At 32.1% G+C, this 23660-nt stretch overlaps 1 protein-coding gene across 3 annotated transcripts in view; it reads left to right on the top strand.

Moving 5' to 3' along the window:
* fus (epithelial splicing regulatory protein fusilli) overlaps positions 1 to 23660 on the top strand; it is a 97583-nt gene that overhangs the window by 54472 nt on the left and 19451 nt on the right. For all 3 annotated transcript variants that reach the window (XM_090116016.1, XM_090116015.1, XM_090116014.1), the window contains exons 4-6: positions 11132 to 11310; positions 14882 to 14971; positions 15978 to 16032. In XM_090116016.1, the coding sequence (XP_089972142.1) occupies positions 11132 to 11310; positions 14882 to 14971; positions 15978 to 16032 (324 nt within the window). The remainder of the gene's footprint in view (positions 1 to 11131; positions 11311 to 14881; positions 14972 to 15977; positions 16033 to 23660) is intronic.

Here is a 23660-nt window from a genome sequence, read left to right as displayed (position 1 = left end):
TAACAATGTTAATTTAATACTAAAGGAAAACAAAGCAAATTTCCAAAGCTAGATATGTATAAATCTTTGTATTTTAATATACATGTTTTAATCCAACATTTTTAGTGCTTCTAACCATAGATATGTTTATATACTAGCTGTGCCCCGCGGTTTTACCCGCATTGCTCCGCTCCTGTTGGTATTAGCGTGATGATATATAGCTTATATCCTTCCTCGATAAATGGGCTATCTAACACTGAAATAATTTTTCAATTCAGACCAGTAGTTCCTGAGATTAGCGCGTTCAAACAAACAAAAAAGACGTGTGGCACTCGGGGACTGCCGCGGTAAAGCTATTGCATAGCATATGCCTTCAAGCCACACCTCTGTGTCCGTCGGAGTGGGGAGCGTGAGGTTTTTTCGTTACGGAATTTCTCGATTCGGTCCCTGCGCTCAAGGCCCGCGATAGAAGCTATGCAATAGCTTAAAAAAAAAAACAAAAATTTTCAAAAAACAAAAAAAAAAAAATTCTTTTCATAAATCTGTTTCTTCACGGTCGCGGTGTACGCAAAATCTAATGAACAGATTTAGCGGTTTTCACAATAAGACTGCCTGGCTTTTTTTGTGGCTTATACATGTTTTTAATTTTGAAATATTTTACGAGCGGTACGATAATATGTATTTTGCTATACGTAGAGATATAGAAGGAAGTATTAGAATCAAAATAAGTATGACTACCTATTACTTAACGTTTAAAACAATAGTCATGTTAAGTAACATGTTAAGATTATTGTCAACACAAGTGATCTAATACTGCAAACATGAATTGTTTATTTTTCTTATTGTCATATTTATTTATGAAATACTAGCGGTCCGCCCCGGTTTCGCCCGTGGTACATATTTCGCAATAAAAGGTAGTTCTTTCTCAGGGTCTAAAGATAATCTGTGCCAAATTTCATCAAAATCGGTCCAGTAGTTTATGCGTGAAAACCATACATACATACATACACACAAACCTTTCCTCTTTATAATATTTATGAAATATTTCCTTGCCAACAAATTATTAGAAGCTATATTTTATTGAATTCTGTGTCCTGATTTTGTTCCTATGCGGGTTTATGCTGTCCTTAGAAGGTTGGTAGATGACACAATATTATGTAAACTTTGAGAATTTTGTATAACAAACATTTTTTTTTCTTTTTTTAATAAGCATACTTTAGCATATTATGTAAAAATAATTTCCTATAGATATAAAATAGTAGTTTGGTTATTAAATAATACCATCCCAAACACAGATCATTTTTAACAATAAAGCCACTTCGATTATCTCAATGATAACCAAAATATTACAATAGGCTCTACGACAAACATGAATTAGTTGAGTAAGGTCAAATCACCGATTTTAATATTCACTGATCGATATCATTCATCCTGTCTATTTTTATTTTTATCAAAATAGAATAGAACACATCTATACTTAATATTATAAAGCTGAAGAGTTTATTTGTTTGTTTGAACGCGCTAATCTCAGGAACTACTGGTCCGATTTGTAAAATTATTTCGGTGTTAGATAGCCCATTTATCGAGGAAGGCTATAGGCTATATAGTCCGGGATACATCGCCCATTTTTGCAAATGATTACTATCAAGCTAATTTTTCGTGTTCCAATTAGAATTAAAAAATAGATTTCAGGAATTAGATAACACAGAAGATATAAATAAAATGTGGGTTGAAACTAAGGGTATTATGGAAGAGGTGGGACTGAAAGTCTTGGGACGGAAAAAGAGAACACAGAACAGAAAATGGTGGAATACTGCTTGCGAACAGGCCTATGAAGAGAGACGAAAATATAAAATTCTCATGGAACAGGACGAAGGATGGAAGGACAAACACCGGGTAGCTCGGAATCGACTCAGAAATCTCATGAAACAAGCTAAAAGGGAACATCTGGATAATATATTGCAGGAAGTCGAAACTCTTAGTAAAGGTAGCCAAAGCCGAAAGTTTTATAAAGAGATAAAGCTATTCAGGAAAGCCTTCAAGCCCTCGTCTCAGCTTCTGGAAAATGAGAATGGGATGCTCCTATCGAACCCAGATGATATCAAAGAAGAGTGGCAACAATACTTTAAGACCTTACTGAATTGCCCAGTAGCAGGGAGCCCCATCACTGAAGTGATAGAAAATAATGATACTCTTATAAACGAGATAAGTCCAATAGAAGTGCGAAAGGCAATATCCAGACTTAAAAACAACAAAGCCCCTGGAGCTGACGGTATTCCAGGTGAACTGTGGAAGTACGGTGAAGATATAACAACCTCCAAAATGTACGAGCTTATTACTAAGATATGGAAGGAAGAGAAACAACCGGATGAATGGAACCTAGGTGTGATATGCCCAGTTCACAAAAAAGGCTCCCGAAGAAAATGCTCCAACTACAGAGGAATAGCGATATTGCCTACGGCTTATAAAGTACTCTCGTATATTATACTGGGTCGCCTAGAACCTTACACAGAGAAAATCTTGGGAGATTATCAATGCGGCTTTCGAAAAAACCGTAGCACAACTGACCAAATCTTTCTCTTGAGACAGATTATGGAGAAAAGGTGGGAGTATGCACAGAGCCTTCACATCCTATTTGTGGACTTTATCAAAGCATATGACAGCGTCGACAGGGATTCACTCTATAACATCTTGAGACTTTTCCAAATCCCTGAAAAACTGGTAAGAATGGTAAAAGTAGCTACCGAAACCAGCAAAATGAAAGTCAAGGTTTGTCGAGGCTTTACTGATGTATTTGAAGTCACCACTGGGCTAAAACAAGGAGATGCACTTTCACCAATTCTGTTCAATCTTGCTCTAGAATACCTTATTAGAAAAATCCTGATACTTGAGGGTGGTATTGAGCTCAACGGCAATCACAAAGTTATTGGATACGCTGACGATCTAGCGCTTCTAGGACAACGTGAACAAGATCTTACGTTAATGGCTAAGACACTAGAATCGGAAGGTCTTAAGATTGGCCTTAAGATAAGCGGGGAAAAAACGGAATACCTACATATGAAAAGATACAAAGATACTAGAGTTTGTAGGAAAAATCTGGTAACCGGAGATACTACATACCTAGGAACAGACTCCTTTAAATATCTAGGTTGCACAGTTACGGATACTAACCGCCGAGAAGCCGAAATAGATATCCGCATCCAAAACGCACTAAGATGCTCAGCAGCGCTCCATAAAATCCTTGTGTCCAAGATTATAAGCAGGAAAACAAAGGTCAAAATCTATAAAACCATTATTAGACCAATCCTAATGTATGGGTGCGAATCGTGGACACTAAGCCAGAAAGAAGAACAGAAGCTCTTAGTTGCGGAAAGGAAAATCTATCGGAAAATCTTAGGACCTACAAAATCTGATGAGGGAACTTGGAGAATGAGGAAAAATCTAGACATCGAAGATCTCATCCGTGAACCCAACATTATTGGTGAGACAAAAGCTGCTCGCCTTCGATGGATCGGTCACCTAGAAAGGATGCCAAACGATCGCGCTGCGAAGAGGGTGTACATGAGCAAGCCGATCGGTAGGCGCCCCGTCGGCCGACCTCGTCACCGTTGGAGAGACGAAGTCCAAAAAGATCTGGACATCCTCCAAGTAGAAGACCTCAACACCAGGGCGCTTAGGCGCGAAACCTGGAAACTTTTGGTGTCGGAGGCCAAGATCCTCTTTGGGTCATTGCGCCGTTGAAGTAAGTAAGTAAGTAATTTTTCGTGAGAAGCTTTATTTTGATGAGATGCCCAATAATTTCATGTACGAAACTCTCGATTGTGGTAGCTTACAGAGGTAACAAGGATAAAAAATTTTGATTTGACGGTTCTTAAATATTTATTACGCAATTTGTAGGACAATATGTCTGTTGAATTATATAAGTATTAAATAAGTGAAAATAAAAAAATCAGCTGGTTAGTAATCATTTATGATGACTTCGTTATCGATACACATTGGAAAGGGGGACTCTTTGATCAAACCAAAGATTTTGTAGGACAAATATTTTTTCGAATAATTTAGATAATTATCTTGAGATTGAACAAAAAAAAAACATTCAGTTAGTAATTAATATTTGAGAACCATCAAATCAAAATATTTTATCCTTGTTTCCTCTGGTAGCTACCACAATCGAGAGTTTTGTACATGAAATTATTGGGCATCTCATCAAAATAAAGCTACTCACGAAAAATTAGCTTGATAGTAATCACTTGCAAAAATGGGCGATGTATCCCGGACTAATAATATATCATCACGGAGCGGAGCAATGCGCAGCTATTTAAAAATAAAACAAAATTTCTGTCATATTTTATCAATGTTCCAATTTCAAAAATGTTATAACATTTTATTTATAATCTATGTTCCGGTTTCTTTAAACCTTGATTATCTGTGGGAAAAGATTAACCGCGTTCATTGTTATTACATGCTAATGTCATTTTGATTTCGCGCGCTTTATTTAAACATCGAATGTCGTGTTGAGATGTAATTATTGTTTGTTTCGGTTGACAGATATGAATTCTAACGTTATGGAAGGGAATACTTTATATAGGAAATATCAAATTATGAGTGTTTTTAACCAAACTCCTCATTTGGTTGATCTGAAAATTGGTTGTAACTCGTAAAGGAAGTGTTGTAGGTATTACATACACATATTTGGTGATTTCCTGTCAGAAAAACGTTTGAGGGATCATCTAGACATTAAAATAATCATAACTTTTTAAGAGTCAAAAAACGTAAATAGGTATGTAGGTTTGGTTAATTTTAAGAAAGGTCAATTTTTTTTTACTTCTTCAATAAAATATATTTTACTGTATGTATTAATATTAAATATTAATGAATGAACATTCCACAAGAATTTGCTGAATATAATATAATCATTTATTATCACATATCTCGTAAAACATAATTATATTGGGCATAAATTAATTTGACCTCTTTGCTTTATGGTCGGCTCACATTTATGTTGATTGATAATAAATTATAACATATAGTAAACGTGTCGCATCTAATTATAATTTATACAAAGCTATTCACAAGAATTTAATTATTTGCCTATTTATGTATAAACAGATATAAAGACGAAATAATATGTGCCAATCCCATATGTATAATGTATATATATATCTATGGTGTCTACTGATATCAATTCAAATCATCACTCCTGTTGGTCGTAGCGTGATGATATATACCCTATAGCCTTCCTCGATAAATGAGCTATCTAACACCGAAAGAATTTTTCAAATACGACCAGTAGTTCCCGAGATTAGCGCGTTCAAACAAACAAACTCTTCAGCTTTATAATATTAGTGTGATATTAGTATAGATAGGGTTTAGCTACTGTTATGTATTCTGTGACATAGGTTTATAGAAACAACTAATAACAATAAAATTATGTTTGGAGGACTGTATTACTTTTAAATTTACCAACGTATGCAGCATGCTAATTATAGATGTTACAATATGTTTTAATATTCGATAAACTACGTAACTATCTTTGATGCATGCAGCATGACGTAAAATAAGAAAAAAAATACCATTGAAGTTAATTATTTAATGGCGCCATGGGTAACAAACACAAAAAATCACATTCATCTCAATAATCACCTATTTGACGTCAGTAGTAGGTAAAATAGTAAATCTTGGTCGTAAATGACGATTAAGATAAAAACATAATATAAATAAATAAATAAATAAATATTATATAGGTATCTGTCGCAGGCAAATTGTAGAATTTCGCCGTTTACAAACGGCGTCCGTCACTTTATAAATGCTCAGCATATTGTATTATTTGTAGATTTACTTTTTCCAAATTTCCACTGAAAAAAACAACATTTGTTAGCCGGGTGGGTTAGATTAAGTTTGTGATTTTTTTTAAATGTAGTTAAAAAACACTAACTTAACCTAACCCACCCTCTTAAGTCTTTATCCAAACCAAAAATTTCTGAATACGAATTCTCGATAAATTACAAAATGCCGAGCGTTTAAAGGTTGTTTTCCAACTATGTATTTTTAGAGATAGGCACTTCTAGTAAAACACAAAAAAATATCGGTCAAATCGCAAACGTATATAAACACTATAACATGAAAATTTTAAAGCAATTATTTAGCATACAACGTAATGTCAATTTAAATAATATTTTTAAACATGTACCTACTTTCTACAAACATAACAAATTACTTCTTAATATTATACAATGTTAATATTTTTTACATTTACAGTCACCTTGGTCACTAATATTATCCACGTTAAAACTTTTTATTTGGGTCTTAATGTACCCATTAATTTTTTGGTATTGCAATTTACATTACATTTTAAATCATGAGATTAATGGTTGATAATGTATCATATTAATCGATAACTTAAAATTTTCTGTATATAATATTCACCAGGATCCTGTTAATAATTATGTTTTTATTTGTATGACATTGCTTAGGTTTCAATTTTTTGGTCCTGACTCAAAAACTTACGTCTTTAAAATATCCTATAGCTCCTAAACGGATGTTTATATGATTGCGTTTTTTATATCAATAATATTTTGAATATAGGTTCTTACCAGTTTTGATTAATACTGCCAATTGAATTCATCAGTTGATGTTGATGAAGTTACATTTTTTGTACCACTTCACTAGATGGTATTAAACAAAGTAGCTTTCTCTGTCCCTATGTCCCTTTGTACGATTAAATTTTTAAAACTACACAACGGATTTTGATGCAGTTTTTTTAATGGATAGAGTAATTCAAGAGGAAGGTTTTACTATCTTAATATATATAAATCTCGTGTCACAATGTTTGTCCTCAATGGACTCCTAAACCACTCAACCGATTATAATAAAATTCGCACACCATGTGCAGTTCGATCCAACTTGAGAGATAGGATAGTTTAAACATGTAGGTACCACGGGCGAAGCCGGGGCGGACCACTAGTATAATTTATTAGGTTTTAGACAAAGCGGGCGAAGCCGCGAGCGTGTTTAATAAAAGTCTAACTTGTAGAATGATATCAGTTGCGGGAATTTCTATTATTTATATATGTAATTTGGAACATAACATACTAATTTATAATTCCGTTAGTTTTACAACACTTTTTTAGTTCTTTCATAGTTTTACGAACATGAAATGACTTGCAAAATTGCTATTTTCGTCAAATTAGGTTCAATTTTAACTTATATAAACTATTCTATTTATATTTAAAGCTGTACATACAGTTAAACAAATGAATTATGTATTAATCGTAGTGTATCCTAGGGTTAGGGTTCAAGATGTAATTTCAATAAATGTTTATGTATATGTTTCAAATTGTTAATGTTTTTCATACTGATTCATAATGAATAGGCGTTTAACAAATATATTTAGTACTAGCGGTCCGCCCCGGCTTCGCCCGTGGTACATATTTCGCAATAAAAGGTTGCCTATGTTCTTTCTCAGGGTCTAAAGATTATCTGTGCCAAATTTCATCAAAATCGGTCCAGTAGTTTATGCGTGAAAACCATACATACATACATACATACATACATACATACAAACCTTTCCTCTTTATAATATTAGTATAGATTTACTTGACTTTTTAGTTAGCCCTTTTAACCTGATATTTTGTTACTATCAAGTTATCTATATAAGTAATTAAGAAAACTATGAGGAATTAGGTATGCCGTTATCTTCTATACCTGCTATCGTCATTATTGTTGTATTAGGATCTACCGTTTTCATATAAATAATATGCAATATGAATGGTCATTTCAGTCAGTTCATTCCATTTTTTGCACACTTATTCTAATTTAGACTGTCGACTTTGAAGTCACTGCCAAGAAGTCACCTATCTACAATCTACATGAAGATACAATAAAACACTCATATTATCATTAAACTCTTATAATTAATATCATAACGTAAAACGTTATCTTAATTCTATTATAAAGGCGAAAGTTTGTATGGATGTATGGAATATGGATGTATGGATGTTTGTTACTCTTTCACGTAAAAACTACTGAACCGATTACAATGAAATTTAGCACACATATAGAGGGTAACTTGGATTAACACATAGGATAGGTTTTATCCCGGAAATCCCACGGGAACGGAAACTATGCGGGTTTTCCTTTGAGAACGCGGGCGAAGCCGCGGGCGGAAATCTAGTTCTGTAATAAAAGTACCTATGTGCACACCTATGAAAATCACACTATGAACAACCTTAGTTTCCATATAAATTCGTCTAACATTATGGCCGTTTATAAGTCTGTTAATATAAGATCTTAACGTTCAATCATAGGTATTTATAGATGTGACGTCACCAATTTGCATCTATTTAGAAGATAAACACAAAGATCTAATTAGCGCTTCTGTCATATAATGGAGACGGAGATGTCGAATTCAATTGAGTTTGAGAATACTTGCAAATAAACAGTGGAATCATAAAGCTATAAATTTTCGAACTAAGCTATACAACCATATCTAATAAGTAATAATATAAAGCTGAAAAGTTTGTTAGTTTGAATACACATATCTCAGGAATTTACAGGATTTCATAAATGGAATGCAGAAAGAAAGTGGAAAATATTATTATACATACTAGCTTCCGCCCGCGACTCAGTCCGCGCGGAAAAATTAAGAAAAATTAAGAATTATTTTTTTTCTACGTATTTTTCCGGGATAAAAAGTATACTATTTTATGCCCAGGATAATAAGGTATAATTATACCAAGTTTCATCGAAATCGAACCGTTAGTTTTTACGTGATGCCTTCACATACAGACAGACAGACAGACAGACAGACAGACAGACAGACAGACAGACAAAAAATTTTTTAATCACATATTTGGTCTTGGTATCGATCCAGTAATAGTCCGGGATACATCGCCCATTTTTGCAAGTGATTACTATCAAGCTAATTTTTCGTGAGTAGCTTTATTTTGATGAGATGCCCAATAATTTCATATACGAAACTCTTGATTGTGGTAGCTTACAGAGGTAACAAGGATAAAAATTTTTGGTTTGACGGTTCTCAAATATTTATTACGCAATTTGTAGGACAATATGTCTGTTGAATTATATAAGTATTAAATAAGTGAAAATAAAAAAATCAGCTGGTTAGTAATCATTTATGATGACTTCGTTATCGATACACATTGGAAAGGGGGACTCTTTGATCAAACCATAGATTTTGTAGGACAAATATTTTTTTCGAATAATTTAGATAATTATCTTGAGATTGAACAAAAAAAAAACATTCAGTTAGTAATTAATATTTGAGAACCATCAAATCAAAATATTTTATCCTTGTTTCCTCTGGTAGCTACCACAATCGAGAGTTTTGTACATGAAATTATTGGGCATCTCATCAAAATAAAGCTACTCACGAAAAATTAGCTTGATAGTAATCACTTGCAAAAATGGGCGATGTATCCCGGACTATAACACCCCCTGCTATTTATTTTTTCAATATTTTCAATGTACAGAATTGACCCTTCTACAGATTTATTATATGTATAGAATAGAAGATGTATCAAAATTTTAAGCTAGGTTCAAATTTTGATAGATAGATAGCTAAATCGTTGTTCATGTTCGTTTTGAAAAAGCTACTTTAAATATAGTTTCACCTACATAATATAATGTACTAATTCTTCTTTCCACATCATTAAACTTTTCTTTGTGTCTACATTCAGCTTTCGTTTCTTATAGAAATCACACAAAAACTGTTAAAACAATAAGTGCCTAATAACAATAACGTTAAATGTATTTTAACAAAAAAAACCTTATATAATAGAAAATGACTAACGATTATTTTCAAGTCAACATTAGCAGTTAACATGTAACAATAACAATAAGAAATAACATAAAAAACTGTTTATGTATTTCTTAAAATAACTTGTTTATATGAAAGTCGATAAACAACATAACAACTATTAAAGGGTAAAGCGCGTCACACACGGTGAAGATACAATAATATTTTATCTTAAGATACGGATTACAACTGACCCGAAATTTTGTGGGTCATTTGTAACAGGATGGCGGTTCTACAGGGGTCTTAGTACGCAATGACAAAAAAATGATGGTCAGAATGCTGATACCGGATACCTTAAGATACTATAATATAAAATATTACCGTATCTTAAGATAAAATAATATAGTATTTTCACCGTGTGTGACGCGCTTAAGGCAGAGGCAGTTATTTCGTCATTATTATTGCCATGCTTTTCGCCCGCAGCGTCCGCGTCGTGCGCCAAAAGAAAATCCGCATAATTCCCGTTCCTGCCGGATTTCGGGATAAAAAGTATCCTATGTCTTATTCTGGGTCTTCAGCTACCTACATACCAAATTTCATTGTAATTAGTTCAGTAGTTTTACGTGAAAGAATAACAAACATCCATCCATGCATCCTTCCTGACAAACTTTCGCATTTATAATATTACATATTAGGATTTAAAAGTACAATCTTCTTTATAAAATATAAACTTCTTGAGATGTTTTTCTGTTTAATATACTGAAACAAACAGAGATAAAAAGTTAAAATCTGAAACATAATACATATACATATATTAATTTGGTTATTGTTATTTTAACTGACGTTGCCTAGTCGTAGATTTGCAATAATTAGTAGAGTTAACAGGAAAAAAGGATTGAAAATGTTATTTATTCAACTTTTTGTATCCCGACCACGCTTTTTACGAAAAGCTTATAATAATATGAGTTCAAGCGTTATGTCCGCGATGATTACATCTATATTTTATCCTTATATTACATATTATATTTATATCTAGTATCTACGTAGACTATAAGAATTATGATGTATATACGTCTTGACGATGACTACCTTTGTTGAGTAGCAATAATTATTGATTAAAAAAAATGTATGCGTGTACTAGTGTACACACGTAAGAAGTGAAACTTCTTTATGACCTATTTTTCAGAAAATAATTTAATAAGTATATGCAACTTTACAGAAATACGTCGAATCACGCGTGGTAGGGATAAGAAAAAGATGGCGCGTAACGGAAAAATGTCACGCGTAACGAAAAAATGTTACACTAAATTTTTTTCCAACCCCGATAAATAAGTTTCACTTCAAAAATAGTAACAGCAACTTTAAAAAAATCTCACGTACAACATCTATTTCCAGACAATGCCTGCACCCAGAAGCCTGCAGCAAGGACCTATCCCTACCGACATACTACGCGCGTTTCCACGACCTACGCAAGGAGTACGTTCGAGCGTATACATTGAGGGCTGTCACTCCAAAGGCTCAACCACCCCCACCGCCTCCGGACCACCCGGGTTCAATGTTGGATATGCTGAATTGTATCCTTTTATTAAAATTACATATTATTATCATATGTAGGTAGAGATAAAATTATGAAGAGTGCGTTAAACATAATAACATAAATCATAAAACTATTCAAAGTCGTCTTTGATAATAGAGTGATTCTACATATATTAATACTAAATTTAAATGAGTTTATAAAATAAATGTTAATAGTGTAAAATTTTCAGCGATTGCATCATTACGAGGTATGAAAATCGTGCTACCTAATTTTAACATTTCACGAAACAATATCCAACTTAAGACAATGCTATATTAGATAGTTACAATTTACAATAATAAAATAAAAGTATAACAGAACAATGAAAACTCAAACAACAAGCTAATTAACATACATTGCGTCTAAAATTTCTACTTTTTACCCACTAAAACGGTTTTCCTTACGCAATCTAACGTTATTTCAACCGGCGTCCATACATCACCATTAAAAACCATGACTTGACCTCGTGATCCCAATAACAAAAAAAAAACCAAACGAAAACCCGTTAAATATTCATTTAAAATTACGGAATATTCAAGCCAAAAAACATTAACGAGGACGCCCCTAAGTCATATTTATTTACATATGATAAATCGCTAATTACCATGAAAGGCAAGCATAATAATTATAATCGTGTAAAAAGTTTGACGTCAAAGAGGTTTTATAATTTATATAGATAACTCATTTGAACGTAGAACGCAATTTATCGAAATTAAAAAGTAAAGTATCGACTTTCGCGGTTATTAATCGATGTCTATTTATAAGCGAATTGTGTTGCCAATTTAGGTACATTTGTCTTTATGTTGCCTACTTTAGAAACTGTTTTTGAATATTAGTTAATGTTTAAAATATCCTAATAAACTAATAAATCTTGGATAGGAATGTAAATATAGGTAAAACACTTACTAGAGGGAATTGCGAAGCTTCATTTTATTTTAATAATAATTTATATATCAATTATTCTCAAACAAAAACATTCATTAATTAGTAATTATTCAAACCTAATAAATTAGAAACAAATTATGCAAAAAATTAATTACGTATTTGCGATGAGAACTAAACTCAGACTTATTTATCTTCTAATCTTCTTAATTAATTAACGAATATTATGATACTTCATTAAAATATCAAATAAGTTATTATGTTACTAAATTATAGGTAAAGTATACTTACAAACTCAGATATTAAAGCACAGCTCAAATCACTAAATTAACAAGATTTTTACATCATGAAAAAGTTCGCACCATGCCTTTTATAGTGTTGGTAGTATTAGGAAAATATTTCTGAAAAAAGTCATATAATTGTAACAACGTCGTAAGCTTTGAAGATAAGTCAATAAAATATTCTACAGTAAAATCCATACTTAATATTATAAATGCGAAAGTATCTCTGTCTGTCTGTCTGTCTGTTACTCAATCATACGCCTTAACTACTGAACCAATTTGCATGAAATTTGGTATAGAGATATTTTGATACCCTGATAGATATTTTGGTATAGAGATATTTAAGGACATCGGCTACTTTTTACCCCGGGACATAGGATACGTTTTATCCCGGAAATCCCACGGGAACGGGAACTATGCGGGTTTTTCTTTGACTGCGCGGGCGCAGCCGCGGGTGGAAAGCTAGTAGTCGATAAAAGCCAAGTTTCAGCTAGTTATTCATATAATTAGTGTTTTTGTGAAACAAGGATATGGCACTTGGAATTATCATATACTCGAAATAATAATACTATAAAAGGTATATGATAAAAATAATAAAAAACTAACCTTCCTTAAGTTTCAGAAGAAACGGAAGGTTCTGTATACGTTGCGCTTAATACTAAAACAGTCGCGTTTTTCAAATATGTAATAATAAACGATAATATACATGCGATATAAGAAATTGCTGGTCAAGTATAAAAGCATTTATTTTCAAATCCTGGATCAATTATAGCGTCAGTAATTCCAGATGTTCCAGACACCTAGGTGTTTCTTTACATTTAAAGACAGATTATTGATGATTTTATAGCTCTTAAACTTAGTTGGATAGGAGATTTGCTTTGTAAATGTATGTAAAACAATGATTGGGTAAAAATAACTAGTCTATACACTTCAAGCATCTTCAAAACAGTCTTGACCGGCAAGTATTAAGACTGCAATAGACATGTTATTAGAAATGCATTAATTCAATGTCGATATTAATCAACGATTTAACTATATTTGCGTCATATATAGTCAAATTACGTTAACGATAGATAGTGTCTAGCTTACAATTACTATAATACCGTCATAATAAACACGGTTATAAAATATTTAACAGAAAGTAGAAATTATACCTACAGGGTGGTGCTTGATAGAACTTATCGCTTTTGATACGCTGACGTAAAAAAAATACTTGTGAAATCCTCGATATTTTTCTATTAGATGACTTAACACAGTCACAGATTAGAGAATAGTTACTTCGTAACACAGTGTTCCTCTAACCATCTTTGCCATTATCTCATAAACAATGCTTATATTAGCGGAGCGATACATATGCTGGCTGGCGTAAATAGGACAAATTATAAACACAGAAAATATTTTTATTACTTCGTTTTGTTGTTTGTTGATTCTCTTTCTGATCTATTTTTTACTGTTACCAACGCATGCAAAACTATAATAACTTCCATTGAGCATGGTATGGTACACCGACGCTGGAACACCCTGTATAATTGTATAACTTTATCTTTGTTTTTTGTTAATAAATATCTAATTATCACCAACTGATATTATATGTCCATTTCAATGTTTTTTTCTGTAAACGGAAGTTGTATCAAAGAACCTTGGAAGGTCGTTTTTTATCTGAAGATCAAATATGTTCGAATAATGTTGCAATGTCGATGCTTCGATTTCTTTTTTATGTGTTTTGGTATACTAAGTTAGCATTAACTATGATTTAGATTTTTGATTGAATTCTTTAACAGTAAAATGGTTTAGGAAATAAATATTCCAAAACGCAATCGGTTAAGTCGAAAATAAATGTCCTTGTCTGTTTATAATTACAAATGTCCTTGTTTGAATGCGGCAATTAAAGTGTATTAAATTTAAGCTTATGATACAAAGGCATTTGCTATATATTCAGAATTTTGTCTTATTAAAATTGTATGCATATACTAAATACGAGCAATAGGTATGGTTAAAACTTTTCAACCTCGCTCTAAACATCGTGAGGAAACCGACATGTCGAAGAATCAAAAGTTCGACGATATGTGACATCTACCAATCCGCACTTGGCCAGCGTGGTGGATATACCCTCACAGGAGGCCCGTGTCCCAGCAGTGGGAACGTATAGGATGGGCTGATGATGATGAAACCTTTTCATCCAATCTATGCTAAACAATAAACCTGACTGAAGAGTTTGTTTGTTTGAACGCGATAATCTCAAGAACTACTGGTCCGATTAGAAAAATTATTTCGGTGTTAGATAGCCCAATTGATAGAGGAAGGTCATGGGCCAACAGGAGTGGAGCCACGCGGGTAAAACCGCGAGGCACAGCTAGTTTTCTATACAAATCTTTATAACAATGTATGTTCCTTAATAATATCCAGATTTAGGTATAACTCCGTATACAGGAGAAAATTTCTACGCCGGGGAAGTTAAAGATATGGCCAGCATCATTCAAAGGATAATCACAGATGGTGGGTAATATTAATAATAAGATTATTATTCATAACTGAATTTTGATTGAGTATTTTTTACTAATTTTTAATTTATAAGGGACCGTCAAAAGCAATTCGATGTACCCTATGTATAATGAATCTAGTTGAAATTTAGAAAATAAGTATTGTTTTGATGAGGTTTATTCCCCCTTCTTGTTGAAACAATTTAACGGATTTGACTGAAATTCGTTTGAAGTTGCCAATACTTTTACGTAGATACCTAGTAGGTACATTCAGAAGAAGTAGGCATTATTAGTAGTAGTTGTTATAATATGTACTAGCAACCGACAGTTTTTCCTTCTATTCGATTTTTACTTATTATTTCTCCGTTCCGTATAAATATTCCAGCGTATTATATTTCCTAGTAGATTTATATTACATGGACTGTTTTTTTATGACTATCTTAGAAAAACAGTACAGTAGTTCCAAATATGCCCAACATACATAAAATTCTCTACTTACTACTAATTTTTTTACTACACATTGTATTGTTTAACCTATATTTTGACCCTTGATACGATAATGTACCAATCGTTTGCAAAAGTGCTAAGTCATTATTACATTCGAATCTTATCAACTATCTAATGAAATGATTAGAAACACTATCATTAAAAAAATATTAATACATATATGCAATTTCATGGAACAAGTTGATTAATTATAAATATGATTGATTGATAATTTAAAGTTGTATATCACGTGAATATAAAGCTATTTTAAGACAATTTTTATTTGTTTTATGTAATGCTGAATAATGTTAGTTTACTTAGTTTCCAATATTAGCCGATAGATGGCGTTAAAATCAATTTAATATAATCTTATAATTTATACTTTGTATTATTATTTATTACCTCTTGATGGAACTGCATTTTTTAGTAAATCTGCAAGATTTTTGTAATAAAAATCTAAATAAAGTGGACTAGTGAATTGTGTGTTTCTTTACTACAATATAATCTTATTTAAAAGTTTTACTAATAATTTTCAGGCTTCCGGTTAGAGTTACCAGAGACGATCGACTTAGTTTTAGAAACCGGAATTTGGTGAGTTTAATATATTAATTATTGCTATTGTTAATACTATTTAAATTAGTGAAAGTTAACAAAAATTGCGCCTGGCAAAAGAGAAATAGCACGGATGTAAGAACTTATTTTTAGAACAGGCGTTTAGTTTTAAGGACCCTCGATTTCGACCTAATGAAAAAAGTGGAATATGAAAACTACTGAGTTTTTAAACTTAGTTTATAACCAATAAAATAAAATAGCTATTTATCCGAACGCGACTTCACTTGCTTAGTAAACCCTAAATATTTCCATACTAATGAAAATTTGTTTGATGCTTTAAACATATAATTTATTCAGTCTAGCTAATTTTAACAGTCCATCAAAATTTGTTTCGCCGTTTGAGTGCAATAACGAAGCAAATCTGCATACATTCCACTTCCAAATTTATTTCCTACATTGCTCTATCTAATAACAGATACATTTATTTACATATTTTAATGTTTCTCTTCAATAATGTTTTACAATAATATGTACCATTACAATTTTTGCTTAAACACCGATAAATAATTATTTACACAAACAAAATGTTTAGTTTTAAATATTAAATGATTTACGTAATGTGCTGCGGCAACAAATCGTAAGTTTTATGACAAATATGCTATAAATAGTGAGGTAGCAAGTTACAAAGGTCGACATTCTATTTGTCACGTTTCTTAGAATTTTCACAATGTCGTTGTTATATTAAGTTCTTATATGTTTATGGGAACCTGCAGTTTTTGTGATATAACTCCTAGGCGTGACCGAAACGATAGGTGACCGTTAATAGCAATGATGGCAGAGGACCTCGGACTTCAAATCGATAAGTCGGTGGTTCGAGAACAGGCGAGTGTGTCGAAAAAAAAATATCTGCACATGTTGATAACATTAAGTCTACTGCACGAAACGGTGCAAAACATAGTGGGGAAACCGACATGTGACATTTGCCTTCGCACTTGGCCAGCATGGTGGATTATGGCCTGTACCCTCGGGATGATGATGAATAGGCAGGTCACCACAGAGCGAGCAGCCTCGAAAAGAAAAAACTGACTATTTATATACGCTACTCGTACTAGAATAAGAATACAATCTCTTTAGAAATTGTCTGTATTAGCTATTATTATAATGTTCGTCTCAAACTGCAATACCTCTTATACCGATTATTTAATCCATCAGTCCTCGGAATCACAGACACAATAGAAAATCTATTGTGTCGCGCCCCGATCGGGCCTTACGGTGGTCAATGGGTTAAAAAACAATACGTCTTCAATTTATTCCCTATGCATACAATACAATTATAAAACTAATCCTATGATAATCAAATTTGGACAAATGTGAAATCGCAGATTATTAACCTATTTCACTGTGACTTGCACTCGCTTAAATTCCATGAGAGTTTATCTATTACAAGTTTTTACGTAATATCCAAAGTTCCTCAAATCAAAACCCATAACTTAAAAAACAATTATTGTTTTAACTACTTATGAATACTTTTTCTTCTTAAAAGCGTGTTAAGTTATCCAAACCTCTTAACCTATACGCAATCTAAAATAACCATAAATTATTGAAACATCTCCAATCGCACATGTTTACTTGAATGCACATTTTTTTGTCGACAAAAACTTTTGTCACTCGATACGTAGGTGCCGAGTGAAACCCCGTACCAAGTTACTACTTCGCAACTATCGTTTGCTTATCGCGTATTGCATTGTTTAAGAGGACTATACACTGATTTGGTTTTAATCGAGATAGGAAATTAAACCCCAAATATAATCTAGGTTGTAAGTGACCTATTGGACAATCTATTATCTGTGATTTAACATAATATATTAAAGAAAATTGGTACTTATTCCAATTATTCTCATCATCATAAAAAGGCTACAATATTTAAGCATTTCAATTTATAGTGAAATCCGTTTATTAGGACAAGGTACATTTAACAGAACAATTTGATCTCGTCATTGTGATCATGGTTATATCGCTTAAAATACTGGATTAGAGATCTAACCACACCATATACCAGAAGCCTTCGCAATATTTACAATAATATGCCTATATTTACTTAATTACAATAACTGTACAACCTCAAACAGTAATAAAATTGTTTTGTCTATGAGAACTGTCAAACAAACAAACAATCAACCAAAAAGTTCTGTATTAACAAACCGCTGTTAATTATATTAACACCTTTGTGTCACTTCTGGCAACACTGCATTGTACAATGAAACGTTTGACATTTGCTATGCGTTAATTACAAAGATGGAGTAAAAGGTTTGATTAACACCGTATGTATGTTTGTAATGAATTATCATTTAGGATTATATCACCTTATCTTTTATGTGTTTATGCAATACCTACAGAGATTGGAAAACAAATCTTTAATTCACGAGTATGTGTGTATCAATCTTTGAAAAATATAGTTCTTTTTGCAATAAACATTAACTTCAATGCTTGTAACACAACCTTACAGAAGTCCTACCTCGATAACGGAAGTCTTTCTACTATTTACAGCTACTTATCAAGAGAAGTAGCCAGCAACACTTGCAAATTCAAAAGCTCATGTATATTCCACCTTATCCTTATCGCTACACAATATCAATAACATATTATACTACAAGGAATCGACTCAAGCGCAACGTCGTCAAACTTTATCGTCATAAACCGCATTCTCGGCCCGACTGTGGTACACAACGGACGTCTTGACTTATCAAATTGTGTAGTGTTAAAAAATTAGTGTTTGTTTTGTGATTTTGGACTCTTGGTTATCGTCAATAAGTTTGAGATAACGAGGTGAGTTGCTGATAGCTTTTGATAATTAGACTGCTTGAGATATGGTCAGCTTGGACAAGTTTTGTTGTTGTCTTTGTTATATAAATGTGATTAGAGAGGAACAGAAGATGGGGTAGGGGTGATAAGGGGATCTTTCTATATTTCATATATAGTTATTAAAATGAAGAAATTAAAAGCTTGGTATTTTAAGTGACCTGTACTGTGCCTTTTACTTGATTCTTACCACGTTATATTCAATAGAATAACAGCATTTAACACTTCTGGTCAAGAAAGGGCAACTGCTTTGACTCGTGTTATCAACGAAGATAATTATTATGTGATAAAACACTAAATTTAAGTTTCGTTATATCAATTTTATACCCTAAGACATAACACATACGGTTGTAATTATCACGTTATGTTTAAAAATCATTGACTCGTAATCTGAATTGAAAAGATGTCCAAAAATGAAATAATAGGAATATATCATATGTCCATAAATTTTAAACCAAAACAAAGACAACGTGATAAGAGAAATTTATTATACAAAAAAGTTCTAATACAAAAATATCTTTAGGGCTAATTTGTTGCGATCATGTTGCTATGAAAGTTCCATTGAAAACGGCACAGCCATTCCAAAGATTACTTGTGACGGAAGGTAAGATACACAGAGAGACATCAATTTTATTTGTCTTTGGTTTATAAAAATAACACTAAACACTTGACAATACATACATGTTGAAATCCTCTGAAGTGTCTCTACACTTCAATAGACTACTACCTATCGTATCCTACTTCATTAAGTAGAAGGATAAGATCCTACTACAATAAAGAAGTAGAACAATATAGTAGTAGGATAGTAGACATTACGCAAAAGTTCGTGGGGATGAATGTTTCTTGCTCTTTCTGGATCTGAATGAAGTTTGGTACTGATATTATAGCCAGGATTAGTACACTGGCCTCTTTTTATCTAGTTAGTTATTCTTACTTCTTATTCTCTTCTTATTCTTTCTTTCAATCTATGAAATTAGTGGAATAGGGAAGAAATTCCTTTAAGTGGTCTGAATTTGAAAGTCTTGACCTCGATCACTGAAATTCGGTCAGGAAGATACTAATTAATATTATACTATCGCTAAAGATAAGCGTTGATTATATTTTTGATATTACACATGTATGTTTATATAATGTTAAATTAACTTGTTCCATCGCCCGGGTTGCCCTGTCTTAAAATTAATGTAAAATATAGTCTTCGTTGCTCAGTAAAGATGTGCATAATTTTTAAAACTTGTCGAAAAGTTTTAAATTTTATCCTGACCACCAGAGAAGAAAAGCTTTCTTCTTCATAATATTAGTTTAATACCTACAACATTTAAACTATAATAGACTCCATAGTACTTCCGTTACACATATGTATTATGTATTTACACACATATCTTTTGAAATAAAATCAAAAGCTTACACATGTTTGAAACCTTATCAAAATCTGTCCTCTAATTAAAACTTGTAAACATTATTTGTGTCCGTCATGATTGCAGTTTACACTGAAAAGCATATCTATTTTTATTTCTTTTGAATTAAACGTACAGTTTCGCAGAATCAAGATCATAAACTTTAGAAAGACGTAGGTACTTTCATACATAAAATATGTAATCTTTTGCGGCACATATTATTTCAGTAGGTAATTTTAAATTTACATCTGTTTAATTGATCGATTTCTCTATGACGATACAGTACTACGTAGATATAATCTTCATTTAGGATCCAACCTTCATCTATACTAATAATATAAAGCTGAAGAGTTTGTTTTGTTTGTTTGTTTGTACGCGCTAATCTCGGGAACTACTGGTCCGATTTGAATAATACTTTCGGTGTTAGATAGCCCATTTATCGAGGAAGGCTATAGGCTCTATATCATCACGCCAAGACCATCAGAAGCGGAACCACTCGGTTGAAACCGCGCGGCACAGCTAGTTTAGGATAAAATCTTCCATAGGACATTAAGTTGATTATACTAACTAGTAACTACATTCATAAAAAACAACAATGCTGAAACAAGATGATTTGCATTTTGCATATAAATACTATAAAATAAAGTATAGTATTTCTCAAAGCGTTCAAAAAATAATAGTGATTACATTTTATGCTCCTTTTATCAAAATCCAATAAAGTTTTTGGCAAAGTTCACGGGTTATGAATGTTTGTCCTATTTATCGTATGTTGATCATATGCCTATATTTTTATAATTTATGGTTTGAATGACATTGGCGAATTTATGACTGTTTTGTTTTTGCACAATGCGTATCTAAATTGTAATACATTTAATGCAATAGTGAATACTGAATATACATATTGGCCCATAATAAGGGCTTCTATAACTCGTAACTAAAAATTAAATAAAAGAAGAATAGGATAGATCAAAAGGACAATTTTTTCAAGACGCATGGAGAACAATCAGCCTCGATTTATAAGCTAAAATTAAATTATTTAATTTACTTACACATTTTATTAATACCTATTTCATGATAACGGCCGAAAGTAAATAGAAAGTTACACGTACAATAAAAACAATTTAATATTCTACATCCCTAGAAAAAATTAGATATACTCATAAGATTTTAAACCTTACATAGAATGGTCACATTCAAATTTTCGTAAAAAAATCGACCACTATAACAGATGTGTAAGCATCTGCCCCATACCCCACATGGGCCAAGGGACTCACTAAAACGCACATGTGTCATGGGCCAAGGGACGCCAAAATAATAACGTCAGTCCTTGATTACTTCCGCAATACACTATTTGACCCATTTTTTTTACATCAGCATATGTTTATAGAGTCATAATTCTATAAAACTAGCTCTAACACGTGGCATTGCGAGCATATGATTTGACAGTTATATCCATAGAAATCTAAATAACAAGACACATAGAAGTGCTAAAATGTCATAATTCGTATGAAAACCGCTGTCGCCAAAATCAACACATTCAAACCGAAAGCTAAACAGTACACACAAGTAAACTATGCCTTTTATTGGACAGCTTGATTTTAGTGAAAACTAACTTATCTATTAAATTAAGCTTTTGAATATGTATCCTAACGCACGAATTTACGGTTTATTTTAGAATAACATCCCTAAGTATATGAGACTTTTTGCTCCAATACGAACAAACGTGATAATAAGAATGGTCGACTGTGTCATTCATTGTTATTTCGATTACTATGGTGACGCTCGTAATACTTGTAAATATTCTATAATTTTAAGGAAAAACGGCATTATTTCTAAAAAAAAATATTTTCCGATGAAATATTATTCCTTTATAAGTATAATTACAACTTGTGGAAGAATTTCCGCAATGGGAATTGCTGAAACACACCATGTATACACTCATACGTCTCCAGAGCAACTGAACAGTGACGAATGCACTGGTGTTGTGCAAATCACCTGAGTGGCGACAAGGTCACGCACGCTTACGACTTCTAGTGTCTTGTTATTTAGATTTCTATGGTTATATCATATATTAGTGCATATCACTTTAAACATACAAAAAACTGCTATTTTTTATATAAGAATGCTCGAAAATTTTCAAAATCATTCTTGTAGTTTTTGAGCATTAATGATCGTGATAAAATAACAATAAATAAAACACAATATGCCTCTTTGAAATATGTTTTAGCAAAAATTACGTTGAATACATTATCGCGTGAAAGGCGAACAAACAAACAATCATAGATACATATACATTTCGCAAATAATTTATATAAATTACAAACAATACCTACCTACGCGTTAATAACATAAGTTCCATATAATATGATGTATTTCGTGAAATTAACATTAAATAATAGGTACGTATTGTTAACGTTAAGTAATACGAGAGAATCGGTTATATTACATTACCACGTTGCGCTGAGTCAATGTGTATATGTAGAAACAACGTTACATTAAACAATTATTTTTCTAATATAGTACAGTACGAATCAAACTTAATGGCGGCTCGGAACATTCGTACGATCCTATGCGCAGAAAATAATTTTAAATATTAGCGGGATGTTAAGGGACCTGTGTGCACTTCCGAACCGCCATTAAGTTTGAATCGAACTGTATCTTATATGTGTTTGTTTAGAAAAATCTATGAAATAATTACATATAACAAAGATGGTTATTTAAAAAAGGTGGTTTTCGTTTTGATGCAATTTCTGGATTCGTTCTAAAATATTTGTTATATAAATTAATGTAAATGATTAGGATAGCGTTGAAAGATTTATTTGACACTACAGATCCATAAATATGAAAAATAGATGTCCCTTTGAAAATTATATACGAATTCCTAATTCACATTTCATTGACCCCACAAATTATTCCGTTCAAAACTTTAATATAAATAAAATATTTAACTTTAAACAAATGGAATCATGTCAACAAAATGTTGCAACATCATCAAATCATGTGTTGAACTCATCACTTTCATTGTGTATGTGTGAAATAAGATATCGTGTATTGTATGGCGGTATTTGTATGTGTGTGAATTATTAATATTTTATATACTAGCTTCTCGCCGTGGCTTGACTTGCAAAATAACAGAATCTTTAGGCACATACAATGGGACAATGTTTTAATTTTCCTAAATTATCTTTTAGCTCGCGCTGTGTGTTACAAAAGAATTTCTTTTGCAAATTCCATCGATTCGTCTCATGTTTTTTCGTTGCTCTTGACTTAATACTACCTTGGTTTTCTATAAATGATATTTCTAATTTCATTTTGAATTCATAAATCATTATTAGTATCACATAACTATACAATGAGGATAGAAAATATTCTTAAAGAGCTAATGTCTCGTATTCTAATAATTATCAAATCTAT

The sequence above is a fragment of the Colias eurytheme genome, chromosome 25 (assembly GCF_061535395.1).
Source record: "Colias eurytheme isolate Ceu_HAF_F1 chromosome 25, ilColEury1 Martin Lab GWU primary, whole genome shotgun sequence".
Classification (NCBI taxonomy): Eukaryota; Metazoa; Arthropoda; class Insecta; order Lepidoptera; family Pieridae; genus Colias; species Colias eurytheme.
The sequence above is the reverse complement of the archived record's forward strand: the minus strand, read 5'-3'. Positions and strand labels throughout refer to the sequence as shown.